The sequence below is a fragment of the Siniperca chuatsi genome, linkage group LG18 (assembly GCF_020085105.1).
Source record: "Siniperca chuatsi isolate FFG_IHB_CAS linkage group LG18, ASM2008510v1, whole genome shotgun sequence".
Taxonomy (NCBI): Eukaryota; Metazoa; Chordata; class Actinopteri; order Centrarchiformes; family Sinipercidae; genus Siniperca; species Siniperca chuatsi.
The window spans coordinates 14,041,355-14,067,806 of record NC_058059.1 but is presented as its reverse complement, the minus strand read 5'-3'; the positions used below and the strand labels follow the sequence as shown (position 1 = coordinate 14,067,806).

Genomic DNA, 26,452 nt, shown 5'->3' with positions numbered 1-26,452 from the left:
AAGACTAAATTCTTGTTTTATGTCCTTTACATCACATAAATGTAGAATAACAAGTGACAGACTAAAAGGCTAGAGCCTTAATAAAAAGCACCCTCTATAACCTCACATAGTTAGAAAGAAAGCTCTTCGGTAGCCAGGACTGTTTTTACCCAAAAAACATTTAGCAAGGGAAACGGCTGATTAATTATATTCAAACCTTAATGCAGAGACCAGAACAGACTCTACAGAGGAGCCAACCAAAAACAAAAGCTGTGCCACCTACACATTGAGCTTTGAGCCACCACTACATTAGTCATCACAACAAAGTGATAATTGAGCTGTGACAGTAGTCTGAGTGGTTTGAGTAATTTCACATGGGATTATATAGAACATGATATGACAACATGACATTAATAGAATAAAATTGGTACACAGCTCTATGTTACTGTAAGTTTGTCCTAATGAACATCACTATGTAGGAAATCAGGCTTCAGCATAGAGGAATGGAGATAATGGGGGTGAACACCAAAGGGCACCATTTTCTGTTCATATTCTGGAGTAAAAATTAGAATTTTGGCAGAAGACACTATCAATATTCATCAAGGGTAACTTCTGTAATATCTATAGAAGCATAAATACATGAATAACTGTGCAGCTATAATAAAAACCTACACTGGAAAAAGAGATCATGTGATAGCACCACAGCCCACACGAATGGGCAGTTTTATTGGCCGTCGAGAATTGTATACATATTTTCTTTTGCAAAAATAAATCCATACAAATACAAAGTAAGTAAAAATAAATAAATGCCAAACAAAAACACCTTTAACTTTGTACTTAATGACAGTTACAGTTGCAGCTATACAGGTGAATCATACTGACTAGAATGAGTTAGCAGTACGTCTGCTGAAAATCTGAAAAATTTACTTGTTTTCAAAACAGCATGAGGTAACAACAGATTTCCAAAATTGTCAAACAAATAGTCACCTAATTAATAGTACAAATATTTACAACAACATAACTGCAAAAGGTACTTAATGTGGTGATGGGAGCAGTCTAAATGTCCTGCATAAATGTGTCAAACAGGGACATGCTGCACTGCAAAAGAGGAGCAGTGGACTCAGTAAATGGACATTTGACAGTGTAGCTGGTAAACACTGCAGAAAGTCTCAAAATCTGAAGAGTATCAACATTTCTATGAGTTTCAACATTATGCTGTGAACATCAGAAAGCTGGTTTCAATGATTGGATGTCCAACTGTAAACATGAAGAAAGATTATTGGGTTAAATCTGGATTTTTGACCTCACGATGCAGGTTCACTTAGAGGTATGTAACAGCATGGTTACTTGGGCTTCGCTAGTTTACTTGTATCATTTGAATTTGATATTTTTGCTCATATCAGGTATTATAAATAGAATTTTGCATGAAATGTTACAAAGTCCAAGGGACACTTCTGCTGGGTATAATCTGGGATTTCTCCAGTTTACTGAAGAGGTGTTGGACTTTCCAGGCCGAAAGCCTCGAGTAAGAGTGAGATGGACTTAGGGTTTAAGAGTGATAAAAACACAGGCTGAAAATCCTGCTTTTACTGGATATATCAGTTCATTTTTCACAACTAAAAACTGATGTCTGTTAAGTGTAGTCATCAGCTGCGCTCCAGCCACTTTTCACATTGTGGCAAGGGCAGGAAAAGCCACTTAAATGGAGTGCAGGTGGTATGAGGCAGCAGGTATGATGTTGAATCTCTATCAGCTGATAATCAAACAGCAGCAGGTGCTAGAGATGCTGTGTCAGACTTTAATTTAGTCTTTGTGTTGGCAAAGATTGTACAGTACCTTTTCCATGTGGATTCAGTCACAACAAGCCATGTGAAATGTTTTTTAGTCTAGATTGTTTACAACACTGTTGGTATACGTGGTATTTTGTTTGCTTGCTGCATGGAGCCGTAGATTCAAGTCAGTACAAATGACAGTTGCCGCTTTGTGTGCTGATTAGAAATGGAGTGGAAAACATGTCCACCCCTCTCAAAATGGCACTGTGCTGGCTGAGTTTTCAAGCGCACCCATCAGTGGAGCGAAGGGCCACACCTCTGACCACATCCCAGTCAATTTACATATGTTCAGAACGAGCAACAGACTTGAAACTTCCCATTCAAGTCAGTAGAGATACAATTTCACCCTCTGGTGCTGCTCCCTCATGATGTTCCCATATTTCAGGGTGATGATGGCCCCATACACACCGATAAACCAATTCAAGTGGTTTCATTAACTTAAGTGTAAAGTCAAACCCCTCCATGGTCTTCACAATCACCAGATCTAAACATCATGTAGCCACTATTTAAGGTGCACAGTCCAAAGCAGATTTCCACTGTCTCCAAAGACTCCATCTTGAGAAATGGTCCAACATCACAGTGCAGACAGTTCATGGCAGAGGTCCACGGTTTGAAGCTGCTCTGAAGCAAAGGGTGGCCTAATCCCTCCTGGCCACTGTAATGTATTTGTAGCCAACTCTGAATGTGCCAAAACACTGAATACATAGATGCAAAACATTTTCCCTAAACACCTCACTGAGTTACATAGCATGCAGATGGTATGTCCAATGTCAAAGTGATAAATGTGGCTGTGGATTGTACATACAAGCTTGTGTCAGTGTCTCAACATTACCAGAGGAATCTTAGCTGTTAATGGCTTCTGAACAGGCATCACGACACGCTGTGAGCAGCGCTTTCTTGTTCTGAGGAATCTGGATGGTGGTCCGAATGAGGCGATGTATACAGGAAGTTACAGCAAACGTAGAGCGGGAATGATAATAACCGGCTGTCCAGGTTCATCACCACATATTCCTGAGTCATTGAAGGGAAAGGAGGAATATAAAGCAAGTCAAGAACAGCATTGTATACAAGGTAATGGCAGGACAATTGAGCCATCTACATCTACAGGTTAACAGTGCTCACTGACCTGGTCTTTCTCAAGGGTGAGAAGCTGGTAACATGTTGAGCGACTGCAGACCAGCTTCCCACGGCTATCAAAGGAGGCGAGACGTAACCTGAACACGTAAAAATTGTCAAAAGTAGGTTAAAGACTTTCCAAGATTAAAGCTGCAGATACATAACCATTGTTTTTAAATTAATAATTTGACATTTTGGGAAATACGCTTTATTTGCTTTCTTGCCGAGAGTTAGATGAGAAGACTGACGTATCCCCTATTTTCAACCATTATGCTGACTGCACTACTGTGAATGTAAAGCAACTTTAATAAATGCTAAATATATCACTATTTGTTTTGTTTGAAACACTTCCTTTAGATGAAGTGTTTTCCAGATTATACCTGTAATTTTTATTGTCTAGTTCACAAAATTATCATCTTAAGTTTGCTTATTTTAAAGTCTGTGATATAGACTCAGCTGTATGCAGCTTTGAGATAAATGTTCAAAGGTTGACTGAACTACACCTGTATGCCAGATGCCTTCGAGGTTGCAGACTCACAGCGCCCCCACATGGCTGACTCAGAGTATTTCTTTTGAAGACTATGAAACGGTTTGTGTAGGTCACCAGCAGGTCAAAACCAAAGTTAAAGCCTGTCCATCGCCAGCAGTACTGAGGAGAGAAAAATATCAGTTTTCTCTGTATAAATTAAACAAAATACATAAAATTTACTGTAGCAGTGTGATTGTCCAACTCACATCTCCATCTTTAGTCAGTTTCCTGCCACACCTCATACTGCTCAGCTCGAACTCCTCTTTGTTAGCTTCATGGGGACTAATGACAGACAGGTGCCTTTGTTATGCCAACAGCATTCAAATCATATTCTATGCATACAGTTCTTATGGTCAGTCCACTGACTTTACAATTGTTCAGTCTCAGGTTCTCACCCATTATCATTGTCAAATTCTGTCCGGAGCATAGCGAACCACTGGTTTTTGTACACAGACGTTAACCAATCTGTAATAAGTTTGAATAGAAAATATTAACAGTTCATAAACACATGGAAAAGACCATTCTTCATTCCTAGAGATGTAAACGTTAGGATGAACGACGGTAACACTGCTTTACAATTTGTAGTAAAAGTAAAATCTAAGCCTGTCTAATTCTTCAAAGCACTTACAATGAAATGAGACAACTTAAGTAACTGAATTAAGCACAAAGATGGAAATAAAATATTGGTCTACATAACTGGGCTTATTTTTCCCAGTATAATCAGTCAAGTAACGAGAAAGCCCTTGAAAACTGAATTTAAATTAAATTATTCCCTTAACGGCTTTGATATTAGATAATGAAATTGAAAATGTATTTTTTCCAGAGCATAGAAGCACATTCATGATACAATTATGTCAGACAGAACCATATCTTACCAGGGGGCAAAATATTGTCTCTCTCCAGGATGCGTGCAGATGCCAGATCATTGATGATATACTGCAGACGAACGTATTTGAACACTGAACAAAAAGGTGCGCCCTCCTCTGTGTTCAAGAAGGGCTCTTTCTCACACAGGTCTGTAGACAAAAGTCAATTGGAAACAGAGTCAAACATCTGTGTGTTGCTGGCTACCAACAAAAAAAAAGACATGAAGATAATGGTTTCATAAGATGTGGCCTTACTGTACCTGTCCTGCGTTTGCAAAGCCAGGCATCAGCGTCAGCCAGAAGCTGCTTCATTGGGCCGTCCCACGATGGATTGAGCTGCAGAAACATCCACTGCAGAAAGAGAGAATTGCAGAATGAGCTCTTACTTAATGGTACAGTGCATGTATCTGGGAGTTATAAAGTATATCATTTATCCATGTACCTTTTTCAGAGCAGTGTATACATCCATCTCCACCTGCATGACAAACAGGTCTGAGGACTGGATGAGCTGTTTCATCACCTCTGCCCTGTAAATGCAGTGCAGAAACAAATGGTGAGTATGGTCATAGACAATATTTTTACACCGTGTTTTGAAACATAATTATTCAACACGACGATTTGATTGTCCTTTTGACAATTTTAATCAAGCAGCACATTGTAATCACGAGGTTCATGCTGATATTAATCAATATACAATTATATTTTGATATTTTTATTATCAGAAAAGTTACAATGATACTCCAAGAAAGGATGTAGGCTAGAAGATGGTGTAAAAAAGAATTGGGAACTGAGCACACATACCCAAGTTCTTTCATCAGGTCGACATTTTGGTGGGTCATCAGGTTGTTCAGAAGCCACTCAAGACACCTGCAGAAAGAGATTCACAAAACACATACACAGTGTGATGCAAGTACACAGCATTAAAGAATGATTTACCGATTAATTAATGTGATTTTAAATAATTAAAATTAATTCAAATCTGACTTTTTCATGACTGAATCCAAGCCATAGATACTGGCACAAGCATAGTAGCCACACACGGTCTTTGCATTGATGTTTTCCTTCATGGTCTCGCCACACTGCTGGATCAAACCATCCTATAGATAACAGCAAGCCATGAGACTTGATTAGGTTTTGTAGCATATGACTGCATAGACAATAATCAAGATGGTAATTTTACATTTGACACAATAGCTGACTTCATTCAGTGTACTGACCAGCTGTAGCATACAAGCAGCGGCAAGAATACTGACGACTCTGCTGGGCTTGATCAGAACATCATCCCGGTACAGGGATCCAAATACGACTTGTAAAGCTACACACACACACACGCAAAACAGTAAAGTTCTGTCTGTAAAACACACAAACAAACACAGTCGACTGCTGCTTTCTGTGACTGAGGTCCTCTCACCTTCAGTGTCGATGTTCTGGTCTGGGATCTCCAAGTTGATTTCCATCATGTTGGACTCCTTCCAAGAGCCGCTGAACATGCTGGAGAAATACCCTGACTGCAAAATGCGAGAAGGAGGGAGAGAAAAGAGAAGGAGAAAGAATAGTAAGTGATAGACAATGATAATCTGCATGAAAGAATATATCAGTGACTGTCTTTGTGGTGTTTTTGTATTTATGTTTTACCTGGCACAGGTACACCTTGTGGAGGTTCCACTCCTGTCCCAGAGCACAGATGCGAATGTCACTGTTTTCCCCATTCAGGAACAAAGTCTGATAAATGTATCGCGATGTGCTTTTTAATTTCTTCCTGCTCAAGTTTGGAAAACACAAACAGAGAAGAGACATAAACAAATGAAAGACAAAATATTGATGACTTGATTTGACACTTAATTGATTATGGTTTTATTTATTTTTTTACTGGACTTGCCTGCGAGGTGTATCTAGTATGGCATCGTCCTCCTCTTGTTCACTGTCACAGTCACATTGGGCATTTCGTTTCCTCTTCTTACACTCACATCCATGCTTGCGGCTTGTACTTGTGCCCTCTGTAGCCTCCTCACTTCCCTGAGAGGGGGACTGGAACCTGCTGCCCAGACTTCCCATCGCTACGCTTTCAAAGAGACACATAACACAAACAAAACAATCGCAATTTCTCAGACCCAAGGTGACGTCTTCAAATTGTTTAATTTTCAAAAATATAAGACAGATTCACACATTTGTGAATCTGGAACCAGCAAAAGTTTGTCAGTGTCAATGTTTGGGCATCAAATTTCACATTTTGATAAAATTATAATGTGTTGTGTTATTTTGAAAGTATCACTAATCATCTCCAAAATATAAGTACATCACATACAATATAGGTATAAAAAAAAAACAACTTTGTCGATATCACCTTGTATCAATTGAAATAACCATAATATACAAAAATGGCATTATCTAGTTAAATGTTCAAGAATAAAGCAAATTACATTAGAATACATTTGTTAGTTACTGTGGGGCTGTTATAATGCGCCTATCTAACTGAAAGAAAGGTAAGAAATTGGCCCAAAAGGCCTAGAGATTTGCATGGACTTGTATTTTGAGTGTGAGAGCATAACAAAACAAAACCTAACTTCACTTGTCCGTAACAAGTCTGATAGAAGGGCTCCCTGCTTCAGCATATGCAAACCAGACGTACAGTCTGTTTAACAAAAACAACAACTGAGCTAACTTACCTGATGATTAGCACCGGGCAAGCTGAGGGAGAGGTGTCAGGTTAATTTGGACGGTAAACAGCAGCTGATTATCTCAGGTCAGACAATCTGTCAGACGTTGACGAGCCAGTTGAAGAGGAGCTAACGTTAACCTCAGAGCTAGCTTAGCTGCCGAATTCACAAACGAAAACAAGTCTGAAAACAATAACAGCGTTGCTTCTGACAAGCTGATACTCCACACAAGCCTACAGGCCGTAAAACCTTCTTTGGTTCCAGTTACATTTTTCTAAATTAAAGCAAATATAAACACAGAGGTAGAAGGTGATGTGTAACTGCCCTGAAGATATGTGGCTGCTTTTGTTGTTCTTCTTCTCTCGGTGGTTACTAGTAGCGTTTCTACGTCACAGGTGGCTGCTCTGCTCAACGGCGCCACCTATGGACGGATTACACAACCCTGAAAAAACTTCAGTCAAATATATCACAAATCCGTTTGTTTGTTTGCATCTAATTTCTTTTAAGTTAATAATGCTTCTTAACTTAATAATCCTTCATGCTGCACCCATACCTTAGATTCACCATAAACCTTTATAACAGATATTAAAATAAAAAAACATGAAAACTGGATGACCAATCCTACACATTAGGCCCTAGCTGAACCCTACTGACCAGTCTGTCTGGTTCCTTTTGAGTCCAAAGGGCACTGCCAAATCAACAGTGTTTCATCTTCTGTGTTAACTCGGATGCCTTTGCCTAATGCAAACTTTAATTAAGACTGCACTGAAAATTTGAAAGGAAAATTATATTTTAATCATTTATGTCCACAAAAAAGCATGCAAAAATATGTATTTAGGCTAGTAAAGGGTCATTTTCTTTGTTTTTTAGATTAATTTGATAGGTTAACTTTAAAATATGTTTAAGTCAATAACGAAAGCAGAAAGGTAGGCTCAGCCACTATTTCGTTTTGTGTGACCACAAAATATAACAGCCAAGTATGCTCAATATCATGTTAAAAAAAAGTGTTTTTTGTGTTATCTGTTGACTGAATTCAGAAGGTAAAAACAACAAAAACTGCTTTCATTTTATTATACATTATACAAATAGCCTAATACTAATGCACTTAATTTCAAGGAGGTTTCCTGCAAAAAAAACATGTAATCTGTCACTGATTATAGGTAAAAATACTGCATATATAATCGTTATTTAATCAGATTATTAGTCGGTATACAGCAGGTCAGCTGATCATGCAAAATTGTGTAATTCGCAAATTTCGCAATACAAGCAAACATACAGTTCAACACATATGAAGAATAAAGTCTCCAATAATTAATGAATAATATGTGATTACTTACGGGTTGCCCTTTACTCCTCCCTCTCCTTTAGGTGCAGAGTAAACAGCATTTAACATCAAAAACTAACATTGCTAGCTGTCTTTAATAATGTGACTGTCTACTTCCTAAAATTCTGAGAGCAAATACCTCACAGCATTATCTTTACTCCAGTGTATCTTAGTGTGCTGTCTCGTGTTCTTTATGGCCAGAAACATATTTTATCACTGACTTAACTTGCAAGCACAAATACTTATTCCAATAAAGCCATTTGTTGGATCTTTTAATGACTTGCCCATCCAGTGAGATCTCAGTCAAACATTGACTGTGTTCAAGTGTGTTGTTACCCAGCAGTTTAATTCTGCTCTATCATGCATGAAGACTTTACTCATTTAAACACACGTCTTTGTTTTCAATACCCAACTATACCATAAGCAGCACCCAGGGTGCTGCTTATGGTATAGTTTGTCAGTGTGACTTGCTGACCAGGGTTTGCCCTCCTCTTGAGTACATCACCTCCAGCCTTGTGCTTGTTGCAAGTTGAAAGGTAGATAAAAAGAAACAGCAAAGAGACTTCCAGAAAGATAGTTAAAGTATGACATTAAAAAAAAAAAAATATATATATATTCTGCATATTTTAATGATCTTATTTCACTTGCTCATTTTACTTCTTTTTTTATTACTGCTGCTTGGATTAATTCCTATATAACTCATGTATGCAGATGCAAAAACCTTTGTTTTTGCTGAAATGTTCATGTAAGGAAAAATGCTACTTCTAAAACAAAAGGCACCGTGAGGGATCTACCGACCACAGGATATGACGTATGAGGTATTCCTTGGTGGGCGTGTTTATTGGAGGAATCAGCCAATAAACGACAAACACCTCTTTCACAACATTCCAATCGCTCCCAAACCATCCTCCTCCTCTCCCTCCTCTCCCTGCAATGACTATCTTGTGTGTGTGGGATAGTGACACGTAACTTTGTCCGTTTCATTGACTTGATCAGGCAGGACACCTCCACCTGGGGCAGGGAGAGCAGAGGAGAGCAGAGGGAGGTCCCCACTAAAAATCCGTTTAATTCTCAACATTTTGTAGCATGGAGGCGAGAGACGCAACTGCAGGTGAGGTTGTCGTTAGCGGCGACGGTCAGTGTGGCGGTGTGTTGTTGTTTAGCCAAAGTAGTAACCACTTAGACCAACATTCTTCAAAATAAGACGGTGTAGACCACTTAGACCAACATTTATCCAAGGCTACGCTGTTATCTAAACCATTACCGTGTTTGGTGTGTAAATAAGAGCTGAACGTTTTGTAAATCATGCAGGGATTTTCATGTTTTCTAAATAAAGCACAATAAGTTAGTTGACATCGTGTTTAGTACAAAATACTAAAAACTCTTGCTCTTAGTCATAAAACGATCACGTTTATGGTCCTGTTAAACCTCTAGGTGCTCTTGTGAGCAGTGATGGAGAGGAACAAACTGCAAAGAAGGATGCAGCTCCTAAAAAAGATCAACCACAGACCAAAAGCAAGATGGAGAAGATCTTTGGGTTCAGGAAGGAGGACCTGGCCTCCTGGAGTAGCCTGGTGGCCCTCCTGAACCGTCCCACTGACCCTGCATCCCTGGGCATCTTCCGCTGCTTGTTCGGTAAGTTAAGATGACATTTGCTCAGACTGTCTGCTGGGTTTAAGTGATTTTTGCAACAGGCTTGAGACTGCTCTCAGGAGCTAATAAAATACTGAGGTAAATCATGTTTTATGCAGCAAATCTGTGTGCCCTTCCAACTGCATCATGTGTCTGTCATGCAGGTTTGCTGATGGTTATCGACATCACACAGGAACGTGGCCTCAGTCACCTGGACTATAAGTACCTGGATGGTGCCCCTGTGTGCCGCTTTCCCCTCTTCAATTTCTTGCAGCCACTGCCACTGGATTGGATGTATCTGGTGTATGTGGTGATGTTCCTCGGTGGGTCACACTCCTTTTTTTAATGTTAGAAACTTATGAAGGCTCACAACTCAGTGTTTATTGAGGCTTGGGAAGGAAAGGGCCACCCCTTCTTTTTGAGTCTAAGCAGATGCAGTCTTTTTATAGGAGACCGTTTCTGTGGGGTGGCTGTCTATGGTGAAGATGAAAGTACATATTCCAGACCTGCAATTTTCCACTTTTATTTTATTTATTTATTCAATTCACTATAATTTGCAATAATTTTGTATATATTTTTAGATTTTGCCCACAAGAGACAGAATGATCAGAGGCTGCGGTATCTGACTAGTCCTTAATATGGGTCAAACTCCAAATTTCTGTACTTCCCATAATGCAACACTATACCATCTTTTTGTTAGAACCTTGCTGTCCGGTAAATGTCTACATCTGTTGAACTCCACACCTCCAGTTTGTACTGAGTGCATTACTAGCTACATTAACTTCTGTGTGGACCGCAATGTCCCAACTAATTTGGTCCATTGTTATCCAAATAACAAACCGTGGGTAACAAAGGACATCAAGGACATCCTGAATGCCAAGAGGAGGGCCTTTACTGATGGTAATAGGGAGGAGGTGAGGGCAATCCAGGCTGACCTGAAGGTGAAGATCAGGGAGGCCAAGGAGAAGTACAGTGTCGGCCCTCAAGCTCCTTTGAGTACTCTGCTCCTCCATCTTCCTGGGAGAGTCCTACTCCCCCCCTCAACTGGCTATCAGGCTAACGGCCCTCTTCAGACTGAGGACTCCCCCCCCCTCCCCCGCCTGTAACCTCTGCTGTGTGCCTGACTGCTGACCAGGTGAGAGGACAGCTGATGAAACTCCACTCAAACAAGGCTGCAGGTCCCGATGGAGTTAGCCCCAGGGTGCTAAGAGCCTGTGCCCCCCAGCTATGTGGAGCCCTTCAACATGTCTTCAACCTGAGCCTGAGTCTTCAAAGGGTCCCTGTTCTTCTGTGCCGAAGATGCCGTGTCCCAGTGGCTCCAAGGACTACAGACCAGTGGCACTGACCTCCCACATAATGAAGACCCTGGAGAGACTGGTACTGGAACAGCTGCGGCCCATGGTCAGACCCCTCCTGGACCCCCTTCAGTTCGCACACAGTGAGGATCATGTTTTTTTACTTCTCCAGTGCTTTCAACACCATCCGGCCAGCCCTGCTGGGTGAGAAGCTGGCAGCAATGCAGGTGGATGTCCCCCTCGTGTCCTGGATTGTGGACTACCTGACTGGCAGACCACAGCATGTGCGCCTGCAGCACTGTGTGTCGTACAGCGTGGTCAGCAACACTGTAGCCATCTGTAACCATCTGCAGCTCAATGCGACAAAGTCTAAGGAGCTGGTTGTGGATCTACGAAGAGCCAAAGCACCACTGACCCCGGTTTCCATCCAGGGGGTCAGTGTGGACATTGTAGAGGATTACAAGTACTTGGGAGTACACATGGACAATAAACTCTACTGGGCTGAGAACACTCAAGCTGTTTACAGGAACGGCCAGAGCCGCCTCTATTTTCTGAGGAGGCTGATGTCCTTCAACATCTGCCGGACAATGCTGAAGGTGTTTTATGAGTCTGTGGTGGCCAGTGCTATCCTGTATGCTGTTGCATGCTGGGGCAGCAGGTTGAGGGTAGCAGACGCTAACAGACTCAACAAACTGATCCGTAAGGCCAGTGACATTGTGGGGGTGGAGCTGGACTCTCTGGCGGTGGTGTCAGAGAGGAGGATGCTGGCCAAACTACATGCCATCTTGGACAGTGTCTCCCACCCGCTCCATGACGTGCTGGTCAAACAAAGGAGCACCTTCAGCGGAAGACTCATCCCCCAAAATGCACCACAGAGCACCACAGGAAGTCATTCCTGCCTGTGGCCATCAAACTCTTCAACTCCTCCCTTTAAGTGTTAGTCTGTATGACCCTAAGTAATTAAACTGGACATTGATCATTACATCTCTGCAATACTTAATAATAATTGTGCAATATTCTGTGTTAATACTCCTGTGCAATATACTCTTTTTAGTTTAAAATTCCCTATATATTGATATTTATTCATACCTCTATTACTGCTGTGCAATATCCTCCGTCTCATTATAATCTTAATAAGCTACACTTAACTTCATGCACTTATACCGTATTATCATCAACCGGTAAACTCACTCTGTGCTTCACACTAATTTTATTTTATACTTATACCCACTTGGTACTTAATTTATTTTCTGACCTGTATTATAGTGTATTATATTTTTTTGCTTAGTACTTCTATTCTTGTGTGCACTGACGTGATAGTGACCTGCTGTAGCAAAAGAGTTTCCCCTCGGGGATCAATAAAGTATTTCTGATTCTGATAACATCACTGTGACATCATCAGGGTTATTTTCTCAGACTTGACAAAACTCCTCCAGAGCCACAGAAGACATTATACAACTGTACAATGTACAACTACAACCCATGAACAAGTTAACAGATATTTACATGTAAAAATAGACTAATTAATAGAAACAACTGTTGTTGTTATTATTAACTGAAGTTGTGTGTTTCTCATTGAAGGCGCCTTGGGGATCATGCTTGGCTGTTTCTACCGTCTCTCCTGCCTCATGTTCATCTCGACGTACTGGTACATCTTCTTTCTGGACAAAACAGCCTGGAACAATCACTCGTACCTCTATGGCCTCATTGGGTTTCAGTTCACACTCATGGATGGCAACAGATACTGGTGAGATGATGTTTATAGGCCTGTCTGTGTGTTTGCTCGTGCGTTTCTGCCCTGTCTATATGTGTGAGCTCAACAGAGGAAGACCTTTTATGCATGTGTCTATTTGTAGGTCAATCGATGGATTGCGGAGGCCTTCTATAAGAAATGCTCATGTGCCTCTATGGAATTACACTGTGTTGAGGACACAGGTTTGTGCGCCAGTGACTTTTTACAGCTAATACTGTATATTTTTCAACTTTATTATTCATAAACATGGCTTGGGTAGAGGTGATCTAATGATGTCAATGTTTTTTGTTCCTGAAAGATATTTATTGTATACTTCATTGCTGGAATCAAAAAGTTGGATGCTGATTGGGTGGAGGGTTACTCGATGTCATACTTGGCACACCATTGGTTGTTTGATCCTTTCAAGTAGGTATTATTTAGCAGCTCATTCCAAAGATATTTTAGCCTTTAACCACTGACTGTTGTATGTCAGCGCTCCCACTCTGATGTTGCTGTATCACACATTATTTTTCAGAGTGATCCTTCCTGTGGAGTTAGTAAACCTGCTGGTGGTGCATGGAGGCGGTCTTGTTCTGGATTTGACTGCCGGCTACCTGCTATTTTTTGATGCCACACGACCTTGTGCATTTTTCTTTGTCTCCTACTTCCACTGTATGAACTCTCAGCTCTTCAGCATCGGTGAGTTTGTTTGTTGTCGTGCTTCATCATCTTTCTTGTTGCCATAAATGCTTTTAATTCCAGCTTTAATTTGTGGGGTATCATTTTACCTTCATCTAACTGAGAATGTTAATCCTCCACAGGGATGTTTTCCTACACAATGCTGGCCACCAGTCCTCTCTTCTGCTACCCCGACTGGCCAAGGAGATTCTTTGCTCGTTTCCCAGTATTCCTAAGGGCAGTCCTGCCACTCACATCACTGGACCCTCAGCCCAGTACTTCCTGTGTTTACAGTGAGATCCACAGCACCAGCACCGAACCCCAGGAGGCCCCGCCTGTTGCCAGAGCTTCCAAACTGAGAATTAAGCACAAGCTGGGAGCCATTTTTACATTTCTCTACATAATTGAACAGTTCTTCCTGCCTTACTCCCACTTCATCACACAGGTACATCTGCCTTGCATCATGTTCTTCCACAGAGAATGCAAAAGCATTTTAAACCCTCTCTGAGTCACTAGACCGATAGTTGCTCAATCAGAGTCCACAATCATTGGTTCACAGCAAACAATGACTCAGACTGGTGTTGTCAGCAGAGGGGTGAAAGCCCTAGAGAGGAAGATACTCATCATCCAGTATCTGAACACTTTGCAGTTTTTCTTTCTGTTCTTTATGAATTTAAAGTCTTGGTTTATATACATATTTAATAAAAACGGTGAAAGGGTTAGATATCTTTTACAATGTGAATTGAATTAGCATGGAATTATCCTAATATTTTGTTTTTATGCAGGGTTACAACAACTGGACCAATGGCTTGTACGGTTACTCATGGGACATGATGGTTCACTCCCGCAGCCATCAGCATGTTAAGATCACCTATAAAGATGGGAAAAATGGAGAAATTGGATATCTGAACCCAGGGGTGAGTTACAAGGAAAACACTGTCAGAAACAGAGTATATGAACATTACATTAACTCTATTCAGTCTGGCTTAACGGTACATCAGTGCAGCATAGACAGTCATGATGCAGAGTATGTATGTATGAGCAAGAGCCACATTGCAAAGCATGAAAGGTAAATTGGGCCTATCAGTCATCTCGTGATAAAACGCTGTTACTGTTATAAAGCAAATGAAAACTGACAAGTTCTGCATTTGTCACATGTTTGAGAAAAACTGTTACTTTTGTCTTATTGAGGAAAAAAAAACCCATTTGAGATCAAAAATAAGGGTTCTAAGGTCTACATGACTTGGCTGCAGGCTATCGCATTTTTACTTATTACTTATCACTGTTCTCACTATTTATACCACTTTCTGACTTGATCTTTGAGATTGTGACTTTCTCTTGATTTCAGTTTAGCCGACTACTAATAAAGTAATAATTATACTGTCTGTGTGCTGAAGGTGTTCACACAAAGCCGTCGCTGGAAAGACCATGGAGACATGCTGAAGCAGTATGCCATGTGCCTCAATCAGTTCCTACCCCGCTATAATATCTCTGATCCGGAAATCTACTTTGACATCTGGGTGTCCATCAATGAACGCTTCCAGCAAAGGTATGAGAGCCTTTTGCTTGAGAAAAAGATGCTATTAATGTAACTACTTCAGATGTATCAAATGAATAATCCAATGTAAGAGTGTGTGTTTTTTTTTATATTTGCTCTGGACTTGTCTCTAAGGATTTTTGATCCTCGTGTGGACGTCGTGAAGGCTGATTGGTCACCTTTCCGACCAAACACATGGCTGATGCCTCTGCTGGTGGACCTTTCGCCATGGAGGACCAAGTTCCAGGAGATTGAGGGCAGTTTGGACAATCAGACTGAGATCGTCTTTATCGCTGATTTCCCAGGTTACAAACCTCTCCATGTCCCATCTTTAATTTAGATGGAAAAGTATAGTTATGCTTGTAGTTTGTTGTTTTGTTTACCCTTATTAATGCTTGGTGCTACACAGGCTGCCTTTGTGCTAATTGAATGTATGATACCTTTTAGGTCTCCACTTAGAAAACTTTGTAAGTGAAGATCTGGGCAACACCAGCATACATGTACTGCAGGGCAACGTGAACGTTGAGGTAGTGGAGGAGAAAAAGAACTACACTCTTCAGCCTGGTGAGCATATAAAGGTACAGCAGCACACTATCACCACCATTACCATTATACCGTTTAACCTGGACACATTCAAGCATTTACCATAATGTGTAGGTGCCTGCTGGGGCTTACCATAAGGTATACACTGTGTCTGAAGACCCGTCTTGCTACATGTACATCTACGTCAACACCACAGAGGCGGCGCTGCAGGAGAACTTCACCAAGCTGTTTGAGCTCCAGGAGCGTGTTCGCAATGGGACAGGTAAACCCATGTTCATGTCAGGCAGTTCACACCATGAAGTGTAAAACTAGGCTCCAATACAAACATGATAAAAAATATGTAGTAAAGGTGGCTTCTTATGTGAAGGCACATATTTTAGTGAAAATGACTGGTGGAAAAATAACCTCAATGATCACAATGTTAAACAACTCTGACCCCCATGAGAACTTTCTTCATTTTCATCGAAATGCAAAGAAAGTTTTACTCAAGAGCTAAAAAAAAAAAAAAATCATCAGATGCTGACTGGACAGTCTCATCCCACAGAAACCAAGCCCCTTTCTCCTGAGCTGCAGCCTCTCATCGCTGCAGACAGTGATGAAGGGTCGGAGGTCAACTCCACCGACCCGATTGTGCAGCTGTTCCTGAAGAGGCAGCGCCGCATGAAGGAGGTGAAGAAACGCAGGGAGGCTGGCATGCTGGAGCGACTGGAGCGCTTTGCAGTGAAAAAGTACTATACTATACGGAGGGGGTGAGTGTTGTCCTCTAACAGCACAGTAACAGGCCAGCTTTGGTCGTATTTACGCAGAAAGTGTCCAACCCAAAATTAATTTAATCTGGAAATGCACCGCATCTCATTAACCCCTTCCCCTTCTCTTTTAGGTTCTTGATGACAGCCATTGCTATGAGAAACCTGATGGTGGGTCTCCCTCCTCTCGAACAGCTGACAAGAGAAGTTGCCTTTGCCAACATGAAAGAACCTCAGGCATACACCAACCAGGATGAACGGCTGAAAGACGAAGTTGGTCATGGGGAACTTTAAAGCTGTCTTTGGGTCCAAAGATACTCTGTTGAATTGCCTGCAGTTGCTGGATCACACATTCCAGACAGATGTGTGTGTGTGTGTGTGTGTTGTTACCACTGGACTGTTACTGGGACAGAAAGCTGCCCAGAAAGGATTTTTAAATCTCTATGCTTCTGAAAATATGGCATTTCAGATTATTTCCAAAGGTAAATTCAGTATTTTGTTGTAGCATTTGTTTACGAATCTGAATTTATGCAGATGGCGTTTCTGTAGCTGCAGCAAAACCACAATACTGTTTGTTAGCAGATATGCACTGCTTTGCTGTGCAAGATTACATTTCCTGTTTGTTCAATTTTGCTTAAGAATTGTATAATTGCAATTATGGCTGGGTGACATGACCGAAAGGAAGTCAAGATATTGACAACATATTGACAATTAATTAAAAATGCTCTATGACCGATGAAGTCAGCATTATATGATCTGCTGGAGGATCAGATTTTAAATAAGCTAAACTATTAGACTTTAATGCTGCTTTTGTTTTGAATGAAAATATACAACAAGCACGTTACTGAATGGTTTTAAGTTTGAAAGGGACAGATTTTGGCGAACATACTGACATGAACAGGATCAGGTTTGACAATACTCCCCTCCTATTGGTAAATTTTCAGTTTGTTGCCCAGCTATAATTTAAATAATTCTGGCCGAATCATGACAAGCACATTTACGATTATGCAGTAGGATATGTGGACTTTATGCTAACCCTATAATGTGAGAAAAACTGACTGACAGAAATACAAAACAATTGTTAGCTTGTCAATCAACAGCCTTTTCTAGTCACTTTTCTAAGAAAGAGCTTATGATGTCAATAAATTTGATGTTATTTTAATTAAAAATTAACTTGAACTTTCAGCGTGATAAACAAGGTTTGTGGAAATAATGATTTTTATTGGTGTCAGTATTTTTACATATCGCTCATCTTAAAGTGCTACAGTAGAATTCCAGTGTTCACTGTAGGTTGACATTATGGCACATAAATGACACTTTTCACATAGAGCACAAACAGAACAATGTTACACAATATAAATATGTATAAATCTACAAGATTGATCTCTAGGGTAATGATTTACTTGGTTAAAACATAAAATCATGATCTGTTTAGTTGAGGTTAATTGCTCAGGATTAATTTAATTCAGTATAAATACTATATGTAGTTGTCACTGTGCTGTAGTGGAGGTCCAGTCACATAAGAAGTGTTGTGTCATCAATTTCTGCCCAAGAAGTGACATGCAACATAATGTGTCATAAAAGCTACAAGTCATTTTGAGTGTTCACAACAGGAGATGGTTGATACATTTGTTCGCAAGGAACAATATAAAGACAATTTGTATTTTATTTCATATTGCACAGTGTTTTACTGGTTTTAAGTCTTAAATCACCATCTCTCATTTTACAAGTGCTCTGCAAAACAAAACACATTTTGCATCCCTTTACATTATAGCTGGCTATGCCTCTAATCACCACAACTGAAAAACTGGCCTTCTACATTGTGTAAATCCAGCATTAAATGTAACATGACTGGAATTAGTGTTAGATACTGGCCTTTAGCAAGTGTTATCGTTATTTGTTCAAACAGGCTGTCACTACCATATGCTATCAGTCCTCACATCTCATTATTGCATATTTTGTTATTCATGGGAAGAGCTTTAGAGGGAGGAGGAGATCCAAGCCGGTACTACCATAACACACCCGAATCTACGACCTAAGTGTCGATGGTTGAGTTGTATTGTGGGTAATGTAGGTGCCACGTTTTGCCAAGGAAGAAGAATGCGCAGAATAAAAAGGCAATATCTGGTTCTGCTGCACCGATTTTAATCCTTCTTTTAAAACCATCTATTGTGAGTCCGACAATGTCATAGGAGCATAATGCTAAATCAGTGGCGTACTCTAAATTGCTCTGTCAACAAGTCTTTCCTCACTCACAGGTTGTGCCACATATTTCTGTCTGTCCTGGCTACATTTCAATTTGGCTTTGGGCCCAAAACCTCAAGCTCATCACCTGACCAAACCAGGCTGCTCAAGTAGCCCTGCAGAGCTCACTAGCACCACTGCAAACACTACAGTACAGTACAGTAAAGCTCAAATCATTTCCACTCTAACATGTGGCACATATCTGTCTACTGCACCAGAATGCAGCCTCGAAACTGTTCCATGCCGTCCCACACTGCTCTCCCTCAGATGGCTCAATTTGGCAGCTCAGAACAAATTCAAAAACCACAGTACTGGTGCTACAGGGAGTGGCACCTCCCTGTTTGCAGGCCATGATCCAGCTCCACACGGCAGCCCTGTGCTTTGTCCTTACAGGCCTCCTTTGTGTCTGGCAAACTAACCTTCAGTCCAGCAGACACCAGCATTCCCTTTCTGATTCCCCAGAGTTGGAGAGCCATTCACTAATTTCTGGTATTTATTAACTAAAAACAAGACTTCAGGTCTCCCTACTTTGATCTGCCACTGATTTCCACTTGATCCTGTGTTTATTTTACTCATTACTTTCTGAAGAAAGAAGCAAAATATAAGTGAATAAGTAATTATGACGTATTAAGCTCTATAATTTCTATAAATAAATATAAATAATCTTATTCTTTTTGTAATTATTTGGATTATAATGCCTCAAAATATCTACGTTAACTTAAACTGTTTCACATACAGTTACATTTTATAGCTGACAAATGTTTGATTAAACTATTTTCTTAGGATTCAAATCCATTGAAATATGGGTCAATATTTTTCATTTTAAGAACAGCTGATGGTAATGGTGCAGAAGTTACTGAACGTAAGGTCAATGAATGGTTGCATTTTAAAATGTATTGCCAGTGATTTATTGAGACATAAGGCATCCATTTTTTATTTTTTATGTCTGGATTTTTGTTTTATGCTTTGGAAAATGTAAGTGAGGCTCAGTGTATCTTAACATGTTACGTCCTTCCTGATGCACACCTAAAATGGTGTGAAAATATGGAGCATCTGTTGGTAATGACATGCTCCCAGATTCGGCTCTGCAGCTCTACCTTGGTTGAAGATCTGGGTAGAAAACTCCATGAATCACACCTTCTATCACAACATTTGAAAATGTATCTGAAAGTAAAGAAGGGAAGACAAAATATTTGTACAGTAGTTTTATAGTTAATTTATCATAATTAATCTTCTAAACTATGCTGCTATTAGAATGATTAAGTACAGAATAAATATGATATTACACATAAGTAGCCTGAACTCACCGTCTGCAGACGGCAGCAGGTAGGGGTCTCTCAGAAACAGCAAGACTGGCTGATGTGAAAGTTTACTGAGAAGAGTTCAAAAAGGAGAAGTCAGAAGGTTTTGGGTGGCTACATGCTACCTATAAATTAACAGGATGAAGAAACGTAGGTGGTGCCACTGACTGGGTGAAGTTTAAGTGCAGAGCAAATAGTGACTTGAGTTTTAACTGGTTCAAAATGGTGCAAAACAAAAAATCTGACCTATTTCATCCAACTGTCTTTAAAATATTCACTGAAACATTAAACAAAACAACTCACCTTGACTCCTCTGATTCTGTATCCAATGACCTTAGAGAGGAAAAATACAAGTTAAGCTACATAGCCTCCTAGTAGCCTTGGAACAAACTCTCCCACAAAAAGTGCCACAAATGTGTTTTTTATTTCATAAAAAAGCTGCAGTTTCAACTCACCCACAGCTTTCTGTTTTTGGCACTGAAGGAAAGTGGCGGATGTTCAGGAAATCCAGGAATATCTTTGGAAGAACCCCATTTTCCATAATTATAGTCTGACAAAACAGACAAAACAAAAGCAAATTGCAATGTGCACATGAAGCAGCGGTACACAACTCAAGTGACCTGCATGACCTTTCTCTGGTGAAGTTTGAATTTGTTTAGTCTCCCTACATCTGTACTATAATGTGTATGTTTACTTTGGAAAAGACAAAATTTGTATTTGGTTAAGGCAGAAAGGCTGCGTTTATGACACTGACTTATACATATACAGGCTGTCAGAGAAACTGACAGCTTTATACATAAAGAAATGTTTTGGTTCTTTATTTTAAGCAAACAGTCCCAGGAGGTGCAGTGAAGGTGTGTCAGAGTACCTGCAGGTAGAGCTCCAGACCATGCCTCCTCTGCTCCAGGACTTTGGGAACCCAGTTTCTAACGTGTTTCGAAGGGATCTCAGGTGGCTTTATGCTCTTTTTTAGCTGGAGGGATTTAAAAACATCATTAAAAAAATATACATGGCAGATCAGGTAAGAGGTAGAGTCTGCAACCGTTCTAGCAGCACTGTGAAGCTGTACTTAAGCACAGTGGTGCTTTGAGCTAAATGCTAACACATCCTACTGTAGCGTGTTAACAGTTTTAGCACTAAACTACAGCTAATGTCATTAGTTTTGTCATTAAACCAAAGTTGGTCAAAAACCAAAGTATAAGACAAATTAAAATTTTGACCTGATCTCACTACAAAATCTTGTGCCGATCCACTGAGTAGATGTTGAGATATTTCAAAGGATCACCAAAGTCATTATGGTTCATCCTCTGGGCACCATGAATGAAAATTTCATGGCAATTCATCCTGTAGTTGTTGAGATATTTCAGTCTGGACCAAAGTGGACTGACCTACCGACATTGCCAACCACAGAGTCATGCTGCTAAAATGGCTAAAAATAACCCAGCATGAACCATAATTGACATTTTTCACAGCAGACATTTTGACTTGTCATAGTTGGAAAAGCACAGGTGTTACTAATAACATTAACAATAGTTCCTTTCTATCCAAGTGTCCCAGTAAGTTGTGACAGTGAGCCAGCATGCACAATATCAGGACCCTGAAACTGAAGCAGCTAAATGGAATTCAGCCATCATTAATTTGATTATCCATACCTGTGCTTTTCCTACTGTGACATATCAAAATGTTTACCGCAGGAAAAGGCCTGTACAGAAAGCAGATTTCCAATCAAACTAAATGTGGACTCTTAAACAGGACAGGAAAAGTATGGTGAATGTGGTTAACCACCATGGAGCACATTCATTATTTATTTGCTGCTGTGATTTCCTGTGTGTGCCTACACACCTCTGAATTTTGCACTTGTAAATAGGTAAATAGACAATTTTGTGTTTTTAATGTTCCCATTTCTTGTATATCTTGTTATGTTTTTGTTTTTTTTATGTTTTGTGAAGCACACTGTATTGGAACGTTTTGTATGAAATGTGCTACATAGGGTTTTACAAAGGTATTTATGACTATTTTAATTATCAATCAATGTATGTATTGTTTTTTTTTGATTGATTGTTTAGTCTCTAAAATCTAGAAAAGATAGAACCCCATAGAGCCCAAAGTGTCATATTCCAGTTGCCTTATTTGATAAATTACTTAAAATGATAATAATTGATTATTAAAATGGTTGTCAATTAATTTTCAGTGATTTGACTAATCCTTTTTAGCACTTAAGGCAATACAGCACAGACATTAAAATGCTATTGCAACACAAATATCAGTGAAATAAATCATCATACATGGTTAATATGTAAAAAAACATTTATTTTCACTTATTAAAGTTTAAGGACTTGAACACTAAATTTGAACTCATGAGAAAGGAGGACTTTGTTAATACTCAACACCAATAAATGATCATAAACTTTAGGGATGCACTAAATCTCACCATTTTATGCAAAGTGTGGAATTCACTGTAGCGTTTCTCAACAGAATGTTGTCTGCCATTCATCAGCACGTCAATTTTAAAGACCTAAAAGAAAGGAAAAGGTTAGTACTACTCTTGTGAAAAAGGGTGAATTCTGTTGTTGAGAGTCAGTTGAGGGAATCATGATTTATCACCAGAGCCCATCACCCACAAATGTCTCCACCCAGTGCACCCAGTCAGTGCGTGACGGACGGCACAGCTGACTGCAGAGCTGTCAGTTACAGTCTATGTCAGCTAGTTACCAAGAGGAAACATCTGGCTGCTGAATAAGAAGAAAAATGTGACCTGTCAGACTTATGGTTAACATCCCTAAACCGACTTCCCTCACTCAGCTGGATTCTTCCGGAAAATGCAGATACTGCATACACACTGCTGTTCATGCCAGCAATATGTAAAAGAGAAAATCAACTCTTAAATGACGGCAGTATTGTTAATGTAATTCTGGACTGGTAACATAAACTTATACTGAATCTCCCAAAGACAGAGAGCCGCCAAATAAGTAAGTAAACAAGTAGGAATTATAACCCCTCAGTGGGTCACAAGATGATTAGAAGGATGTGGAAGAAGAATATTTATTTTTCTGACTTTTTTATTGCTTTCTTCTTGTGAAATACTGCATAGTTCTACCTCTTTGGGACGCTTAAAATTAGGCACGGACCGATCCAATACACTGGATCGGTATCAGTGCTGATACTGACCTTATTACACAGATCAGGTATCGGCCATGATATGACCAAACCACATTGAATATAGTTTCTTTGTCAATGTCATTATAAAAATTCAGTGTTTCCACTATCAGTTACATTCATTCAGTCATGGCAGGCTGCCCACTCAGTTTATATGTGAGGAATACAGAATTTAAAGGAATAGTTCAACATTCTGGGAAATACGGTTATTTGCTTTCTTGCCAAGAATTAGATGAGAGGATTAATGCCACTTTACTCTAGTTTGGCATGCAGAATGGAAACAGGGGGAAACAGCTAGCCTGATTCCAAGAAAGCAAATAAGTGTATTTCCCAAAATGCCAAACTATTCCTTTAAATTTGGGAAAAACAGGGCACTGGGATCGGGTCAGTACTTGGTATCAGCAGATACCCTGAGTGTAGGTATTTGAATTGGGACTAATTTATGACACAAAGTCTGCGTTGGAATCTGGAGGCATGGAGTTTGAAAGAGATGGGAGTTTACTGTCTAATCAAAAGGCTATTGAATGCATTATGGGAAATGTAGGATCCAATGTTTTTGAGAGTTGACCCATACTAAGGACTAAAAGTCAGTATGTCTCAGTCTCTGCTGCTTTGATTTTGACCTTTTAAAAAAAACAACATGTCTCTCATAAGTCCCCCAACTTTCTGGAACTGCAACACTAAAGTGCTTGTGTACCTTTAAAGTGAAATGTATCATATTAACACTTAATATGAGTTTGCCTATACAATTGATTGATGTCATAAAGCTTTATTTAAACCAGTCTGTAATGGACTGTGTGGGTTGGTTTACATGCCCAGTGGCTCTTTAGACACAAATTCATGAGTCTCTTCAACATAAACGAGACACCAAATTAAAACCCCGAGTTAACGTTTTCTCTGTTTTGTCTGTAAGTTTTTGTTCTTTTAATTTACATTGACATGTTTACAATGTATAAAAACAGAGGTGACTTCAGGGCTGATTTGAGGCATCTGAACAGCCGTTAACCAAACAGACAAAACACCTTACATTAACAGTGACATTTACGCAGCTTGATCCACGATGTTAAACGATTTATTATTTTAAGGGCACAGAAATAACATCCGAGTTCAAATGAAAAACTGATGACAGCAGCAGAGCAGACGAAAGAGACAGGTTATTATTCAGCAGCTTACCGTGTATCCTCTCTCGATCGAGTTGTTTTCTGAACGAAACGACGGAATCGACACTCTGACCGGATGCATTTTGACTTAAAAAAAGAACAGTTTTGTAGGTAATATCTGTATGGCACACACAGACACACACACTGCTGGTGTTTTAGATTTACTCCAGTTTCTCTGACAGCCTGATAAAAATCAGTGACTTCCAACAACATGAGCAATGTCTCAGTGGAGCCGCCTGCAGCACCGGAGGATACTGCGGATGACCAGGTTGTGATTTTATGGATCATTTTAATATTGTGCGATACTCCAAATGATGGAGCCCCAAAGGTAAAATATTAAATAACCAAATAAATCAGCGATTTTTAAATAAATTATCATATGAATAAATTGTGTAGAATATATACACGACCCAATAATAAAAAATATATTAATTATAATAAAATGTTACTTCATCATTCTTATTTTCATAATAAAATAGCATTATTGGAGTCAATTATTATTTCATTACATTTTGAAATTTTCAAAATGTCCTTTTTCAAAAGTCTGTTTTTATTTTATATTTCATTCATCTATTTCATAATGTCACATTTCATGACTGTGTTGGTGTCACCAGTCTCCGCCCCCTCATCTTTCAGCCAATCATATGCCCTCTGCCTCTCTTAAAGCGACTATTATCAGTATTTTTATATTAACAATGGATCACGTGATTTCTTGTTTAAGGGGAGAGACACAGGTAGTGACTAGCTTGTGAACATAGTGAAGCATTTAGCATCTAAAGAGCCAGATGTTTCCCTCAGGAGTTGGTGGAGACCAAAAACAGAGCTAAAAGGAGAGTGAGTAAGGTGTAATGCTAGTTAGCTGGCTAGGTCAGTATGTGTAGTCTTGTCAAAAGCTAAATAATTTTCACTTTATAGAGATTAGTCAGAAATCCTTGTTGAGCTTTATTATTTAATTATCAATGGTTAACTTATTAGGCTATGTTGGGGCGCCCTGGTCCTTACACAGCAGCCCTTTGCTACATCTCATCCCCCCTCTCTCTCCCACATTTCCTGTCTCTCTTCAGCTGTTCCTATCAAATAAAGGCAAAAAGCAAAAAGTTATATAATGTTTTCTGTGGCTCTGGAGAGGCTTTGTCAAATTCATAAAAATTGACCCTGATGATGTCATAGTGATGTCAAAACTGGAGGTGGGAAGTTTGAAAGACATGTGTTTACCAGTCAGGGAGGATCTAATGAAAGATGCTGTCAAGTTGCATTATGGGAAATGTAGGATCCAGCTTGACTAGGGTCTAAAGGTCAAAATATCTCTGCCTCTGCTGCCTCTCCCCTTTTTTAAATCTTTCTCTCACAAGTCAAACAACTTTATGTGAATTAAATACTAAATCGCTACTACTACTTCTTTATGCAAATGCCAAACATTTTCTGGTTCTAGTTTGCTTCTTTTTCTCTGTTTTTAAATATTAATATGAAGAGGTAACCTTGGGCTCTGGGAACTTGAGATGGGAATTTCACTATTTTCTGACATTTTATCAACTAAACAATTAATGAATTCATCAAAAAAAATCATAATCTGTAAAGAAAATAATCAGTATCTTGCAGCTCTACTTTAACCCTTTTATATTCACCTTTTTTACATGGTGTGTGTGTCTGTGTTTGTAATTCAGTGTGTGTGTGTGTGTGTGTGTGTATGGAAAAGACAATAAGAAATTCTTTTAAGAAAAGGATTTATGGAGTACAAACTATTAGGGGTACATGTATTTTTCTTTTTATATACTATCATTTTCTTTATGTAGCCTAGATATATAAATCTGTGTATATGTTTAATTTGAAATGTATTTTTTTGACTACTATTTGACTGATGGCAATTTGCAACCGGTGTATATGTCACGTGTGTTTGTAATATAGATTATGTGTATTTAAGATGGTGACTCTGTATTTATCAAAAAATCTGGAGAAGAGCCTTATGCTCAAAATGTCACAGCAATTAAAAGCCTTTTGACAGGAGCTACTTGGTGTGTGGATCTATCTGTTTCAACTCTGGAAAAGACAATAACATAGAAAAAGTTCAGAAATACAGGCATGACAGAAAGGAAGCCACTTAAAACCGATCAGTCTAAAAATGTGA

The 26,452-nt window shown here is 39.5% G+C and overlaps 3 protein-coding genes across 5 annotated transcripts; 1 reads left to right on the top strand and 2 right to left on the bottom strand.

Moving 5' to 3' along the window:
- Nucleotides 1-665: 665 nt before the first annotated feature.
- On the bottom strand, nt 666-7,400 carry gmcl1 (germ cell-less, spermatogenesis associated). Of its 2 annotated transcripts, none has more exons than XM_044175173.1 (15): nt 6,989-7,400; nt 6,202-6,384; nt 5,958-6,081; nt 5,734-5,830; nt 5,540-5,637; nt 5,307-5,419; nt 5,124-5,189; nt 4,765-4,849; nt 4,583-4,673; nt 4,332-4,472; nt 3,852-3,921; nt 3,663-3,738; nt 3,431-3,576; nt 2,938-3,025; nt 666-2,822 (listed from the first exon to the last, which is right to left on the bottom strand). In XM_044175173.1, the coding sequence occupies exons 2-15, from the start codon at nt 6,375-6,377 to the stop codon at nt 2,682-2,684; spliced, it is 1,512 nt and encodes a 503-aa protein (XP_044031108.1). In that variant the 5' UTR covers nt 6,378-6,384; nt 6,989-7,400; the 3' UTR covers nt 666-2,681. The 2 variants fall into 2 exon arrangements, with proteins under 2 accessions (XP_044031108.1, XP_044031109.1); XM_044175174.1 differs by having other exon boundaries at nt 6,202-6,379; nt 6,989-7,399.
- Nucleotides 7,401-9,188: 1,788 nt separating this feature from the next.
- ggcx (gamma-glutamyl carboxylase) lies at nt 9,189-17,651 on the top strand. Its single transcript, XM_044175170.1, has 15 exons — nt 9,189-9,414; nt 9,738-9,938; nt 10,100-10,258; nt 12,812-12,977; nt 13,087-13,165; nt 13,282-13,388; nt 13,498-13,661; nt 13,784-14,085; nt 14,426-14,557; nt 15,038-15,189; nt 15,313-15,482; nt 15,625-15,755; nt 15,835-15,982; nt 16,265-16,469; nt 16,601-17,651. The coding sequence occupies exons 1-15, from the start codon at nt 9,390-9,392 to the stop codon at nt 16,758-16,760; spliced, it is 2,301 nt and encodes a 766-aa protein (XP_044031105.1). The 5' UTR covers nt 9,189-9,389; the 3' UTR covers nt 16,761-17,651.
- A 15-nt stretch (nt 17,652-17,666) lies between these two features.
- Nucleotides 17,667-24,677, bottom strand: snx24 (sorting nexin 24). 2 transcript variants are annotated; one of them, XM_044175172.1, is made up of 7 exons: nt 24,341-24,677; nt 22,443-22,526; nt 20,880-20,984; nt 20,467-20,528; nt 20,315-20,344; nt 20,018-20,082; nt 17,667-19,874 (listed from the first exon to the last, which is right to left on the bottom strand). In XM_044175172.1, the coding sequence occupies exons 1-7, from the start codon at nt 24,407-24,409 to the stop codon at nt 19,804-19,806; spliced, it is 486 nt and encodes a 161-aa protein (XP_044031107.1). In that variant the 5' UTR covers nt 24,410-24,677; the 3' UTR covers nt 17,667-19,803. The 2 variants fall into 2 exon arrangements, with proteins under 2 accessions (XP_044031107.1, XP_044031106.1); XM_044175171.1 differs by having other exon boundaries at nt 20,467-20,561; nt 24,341-24,667.
- Between the last annotated feature and the right edge of the window lie 1,775 nt (nt 24,678-26,452).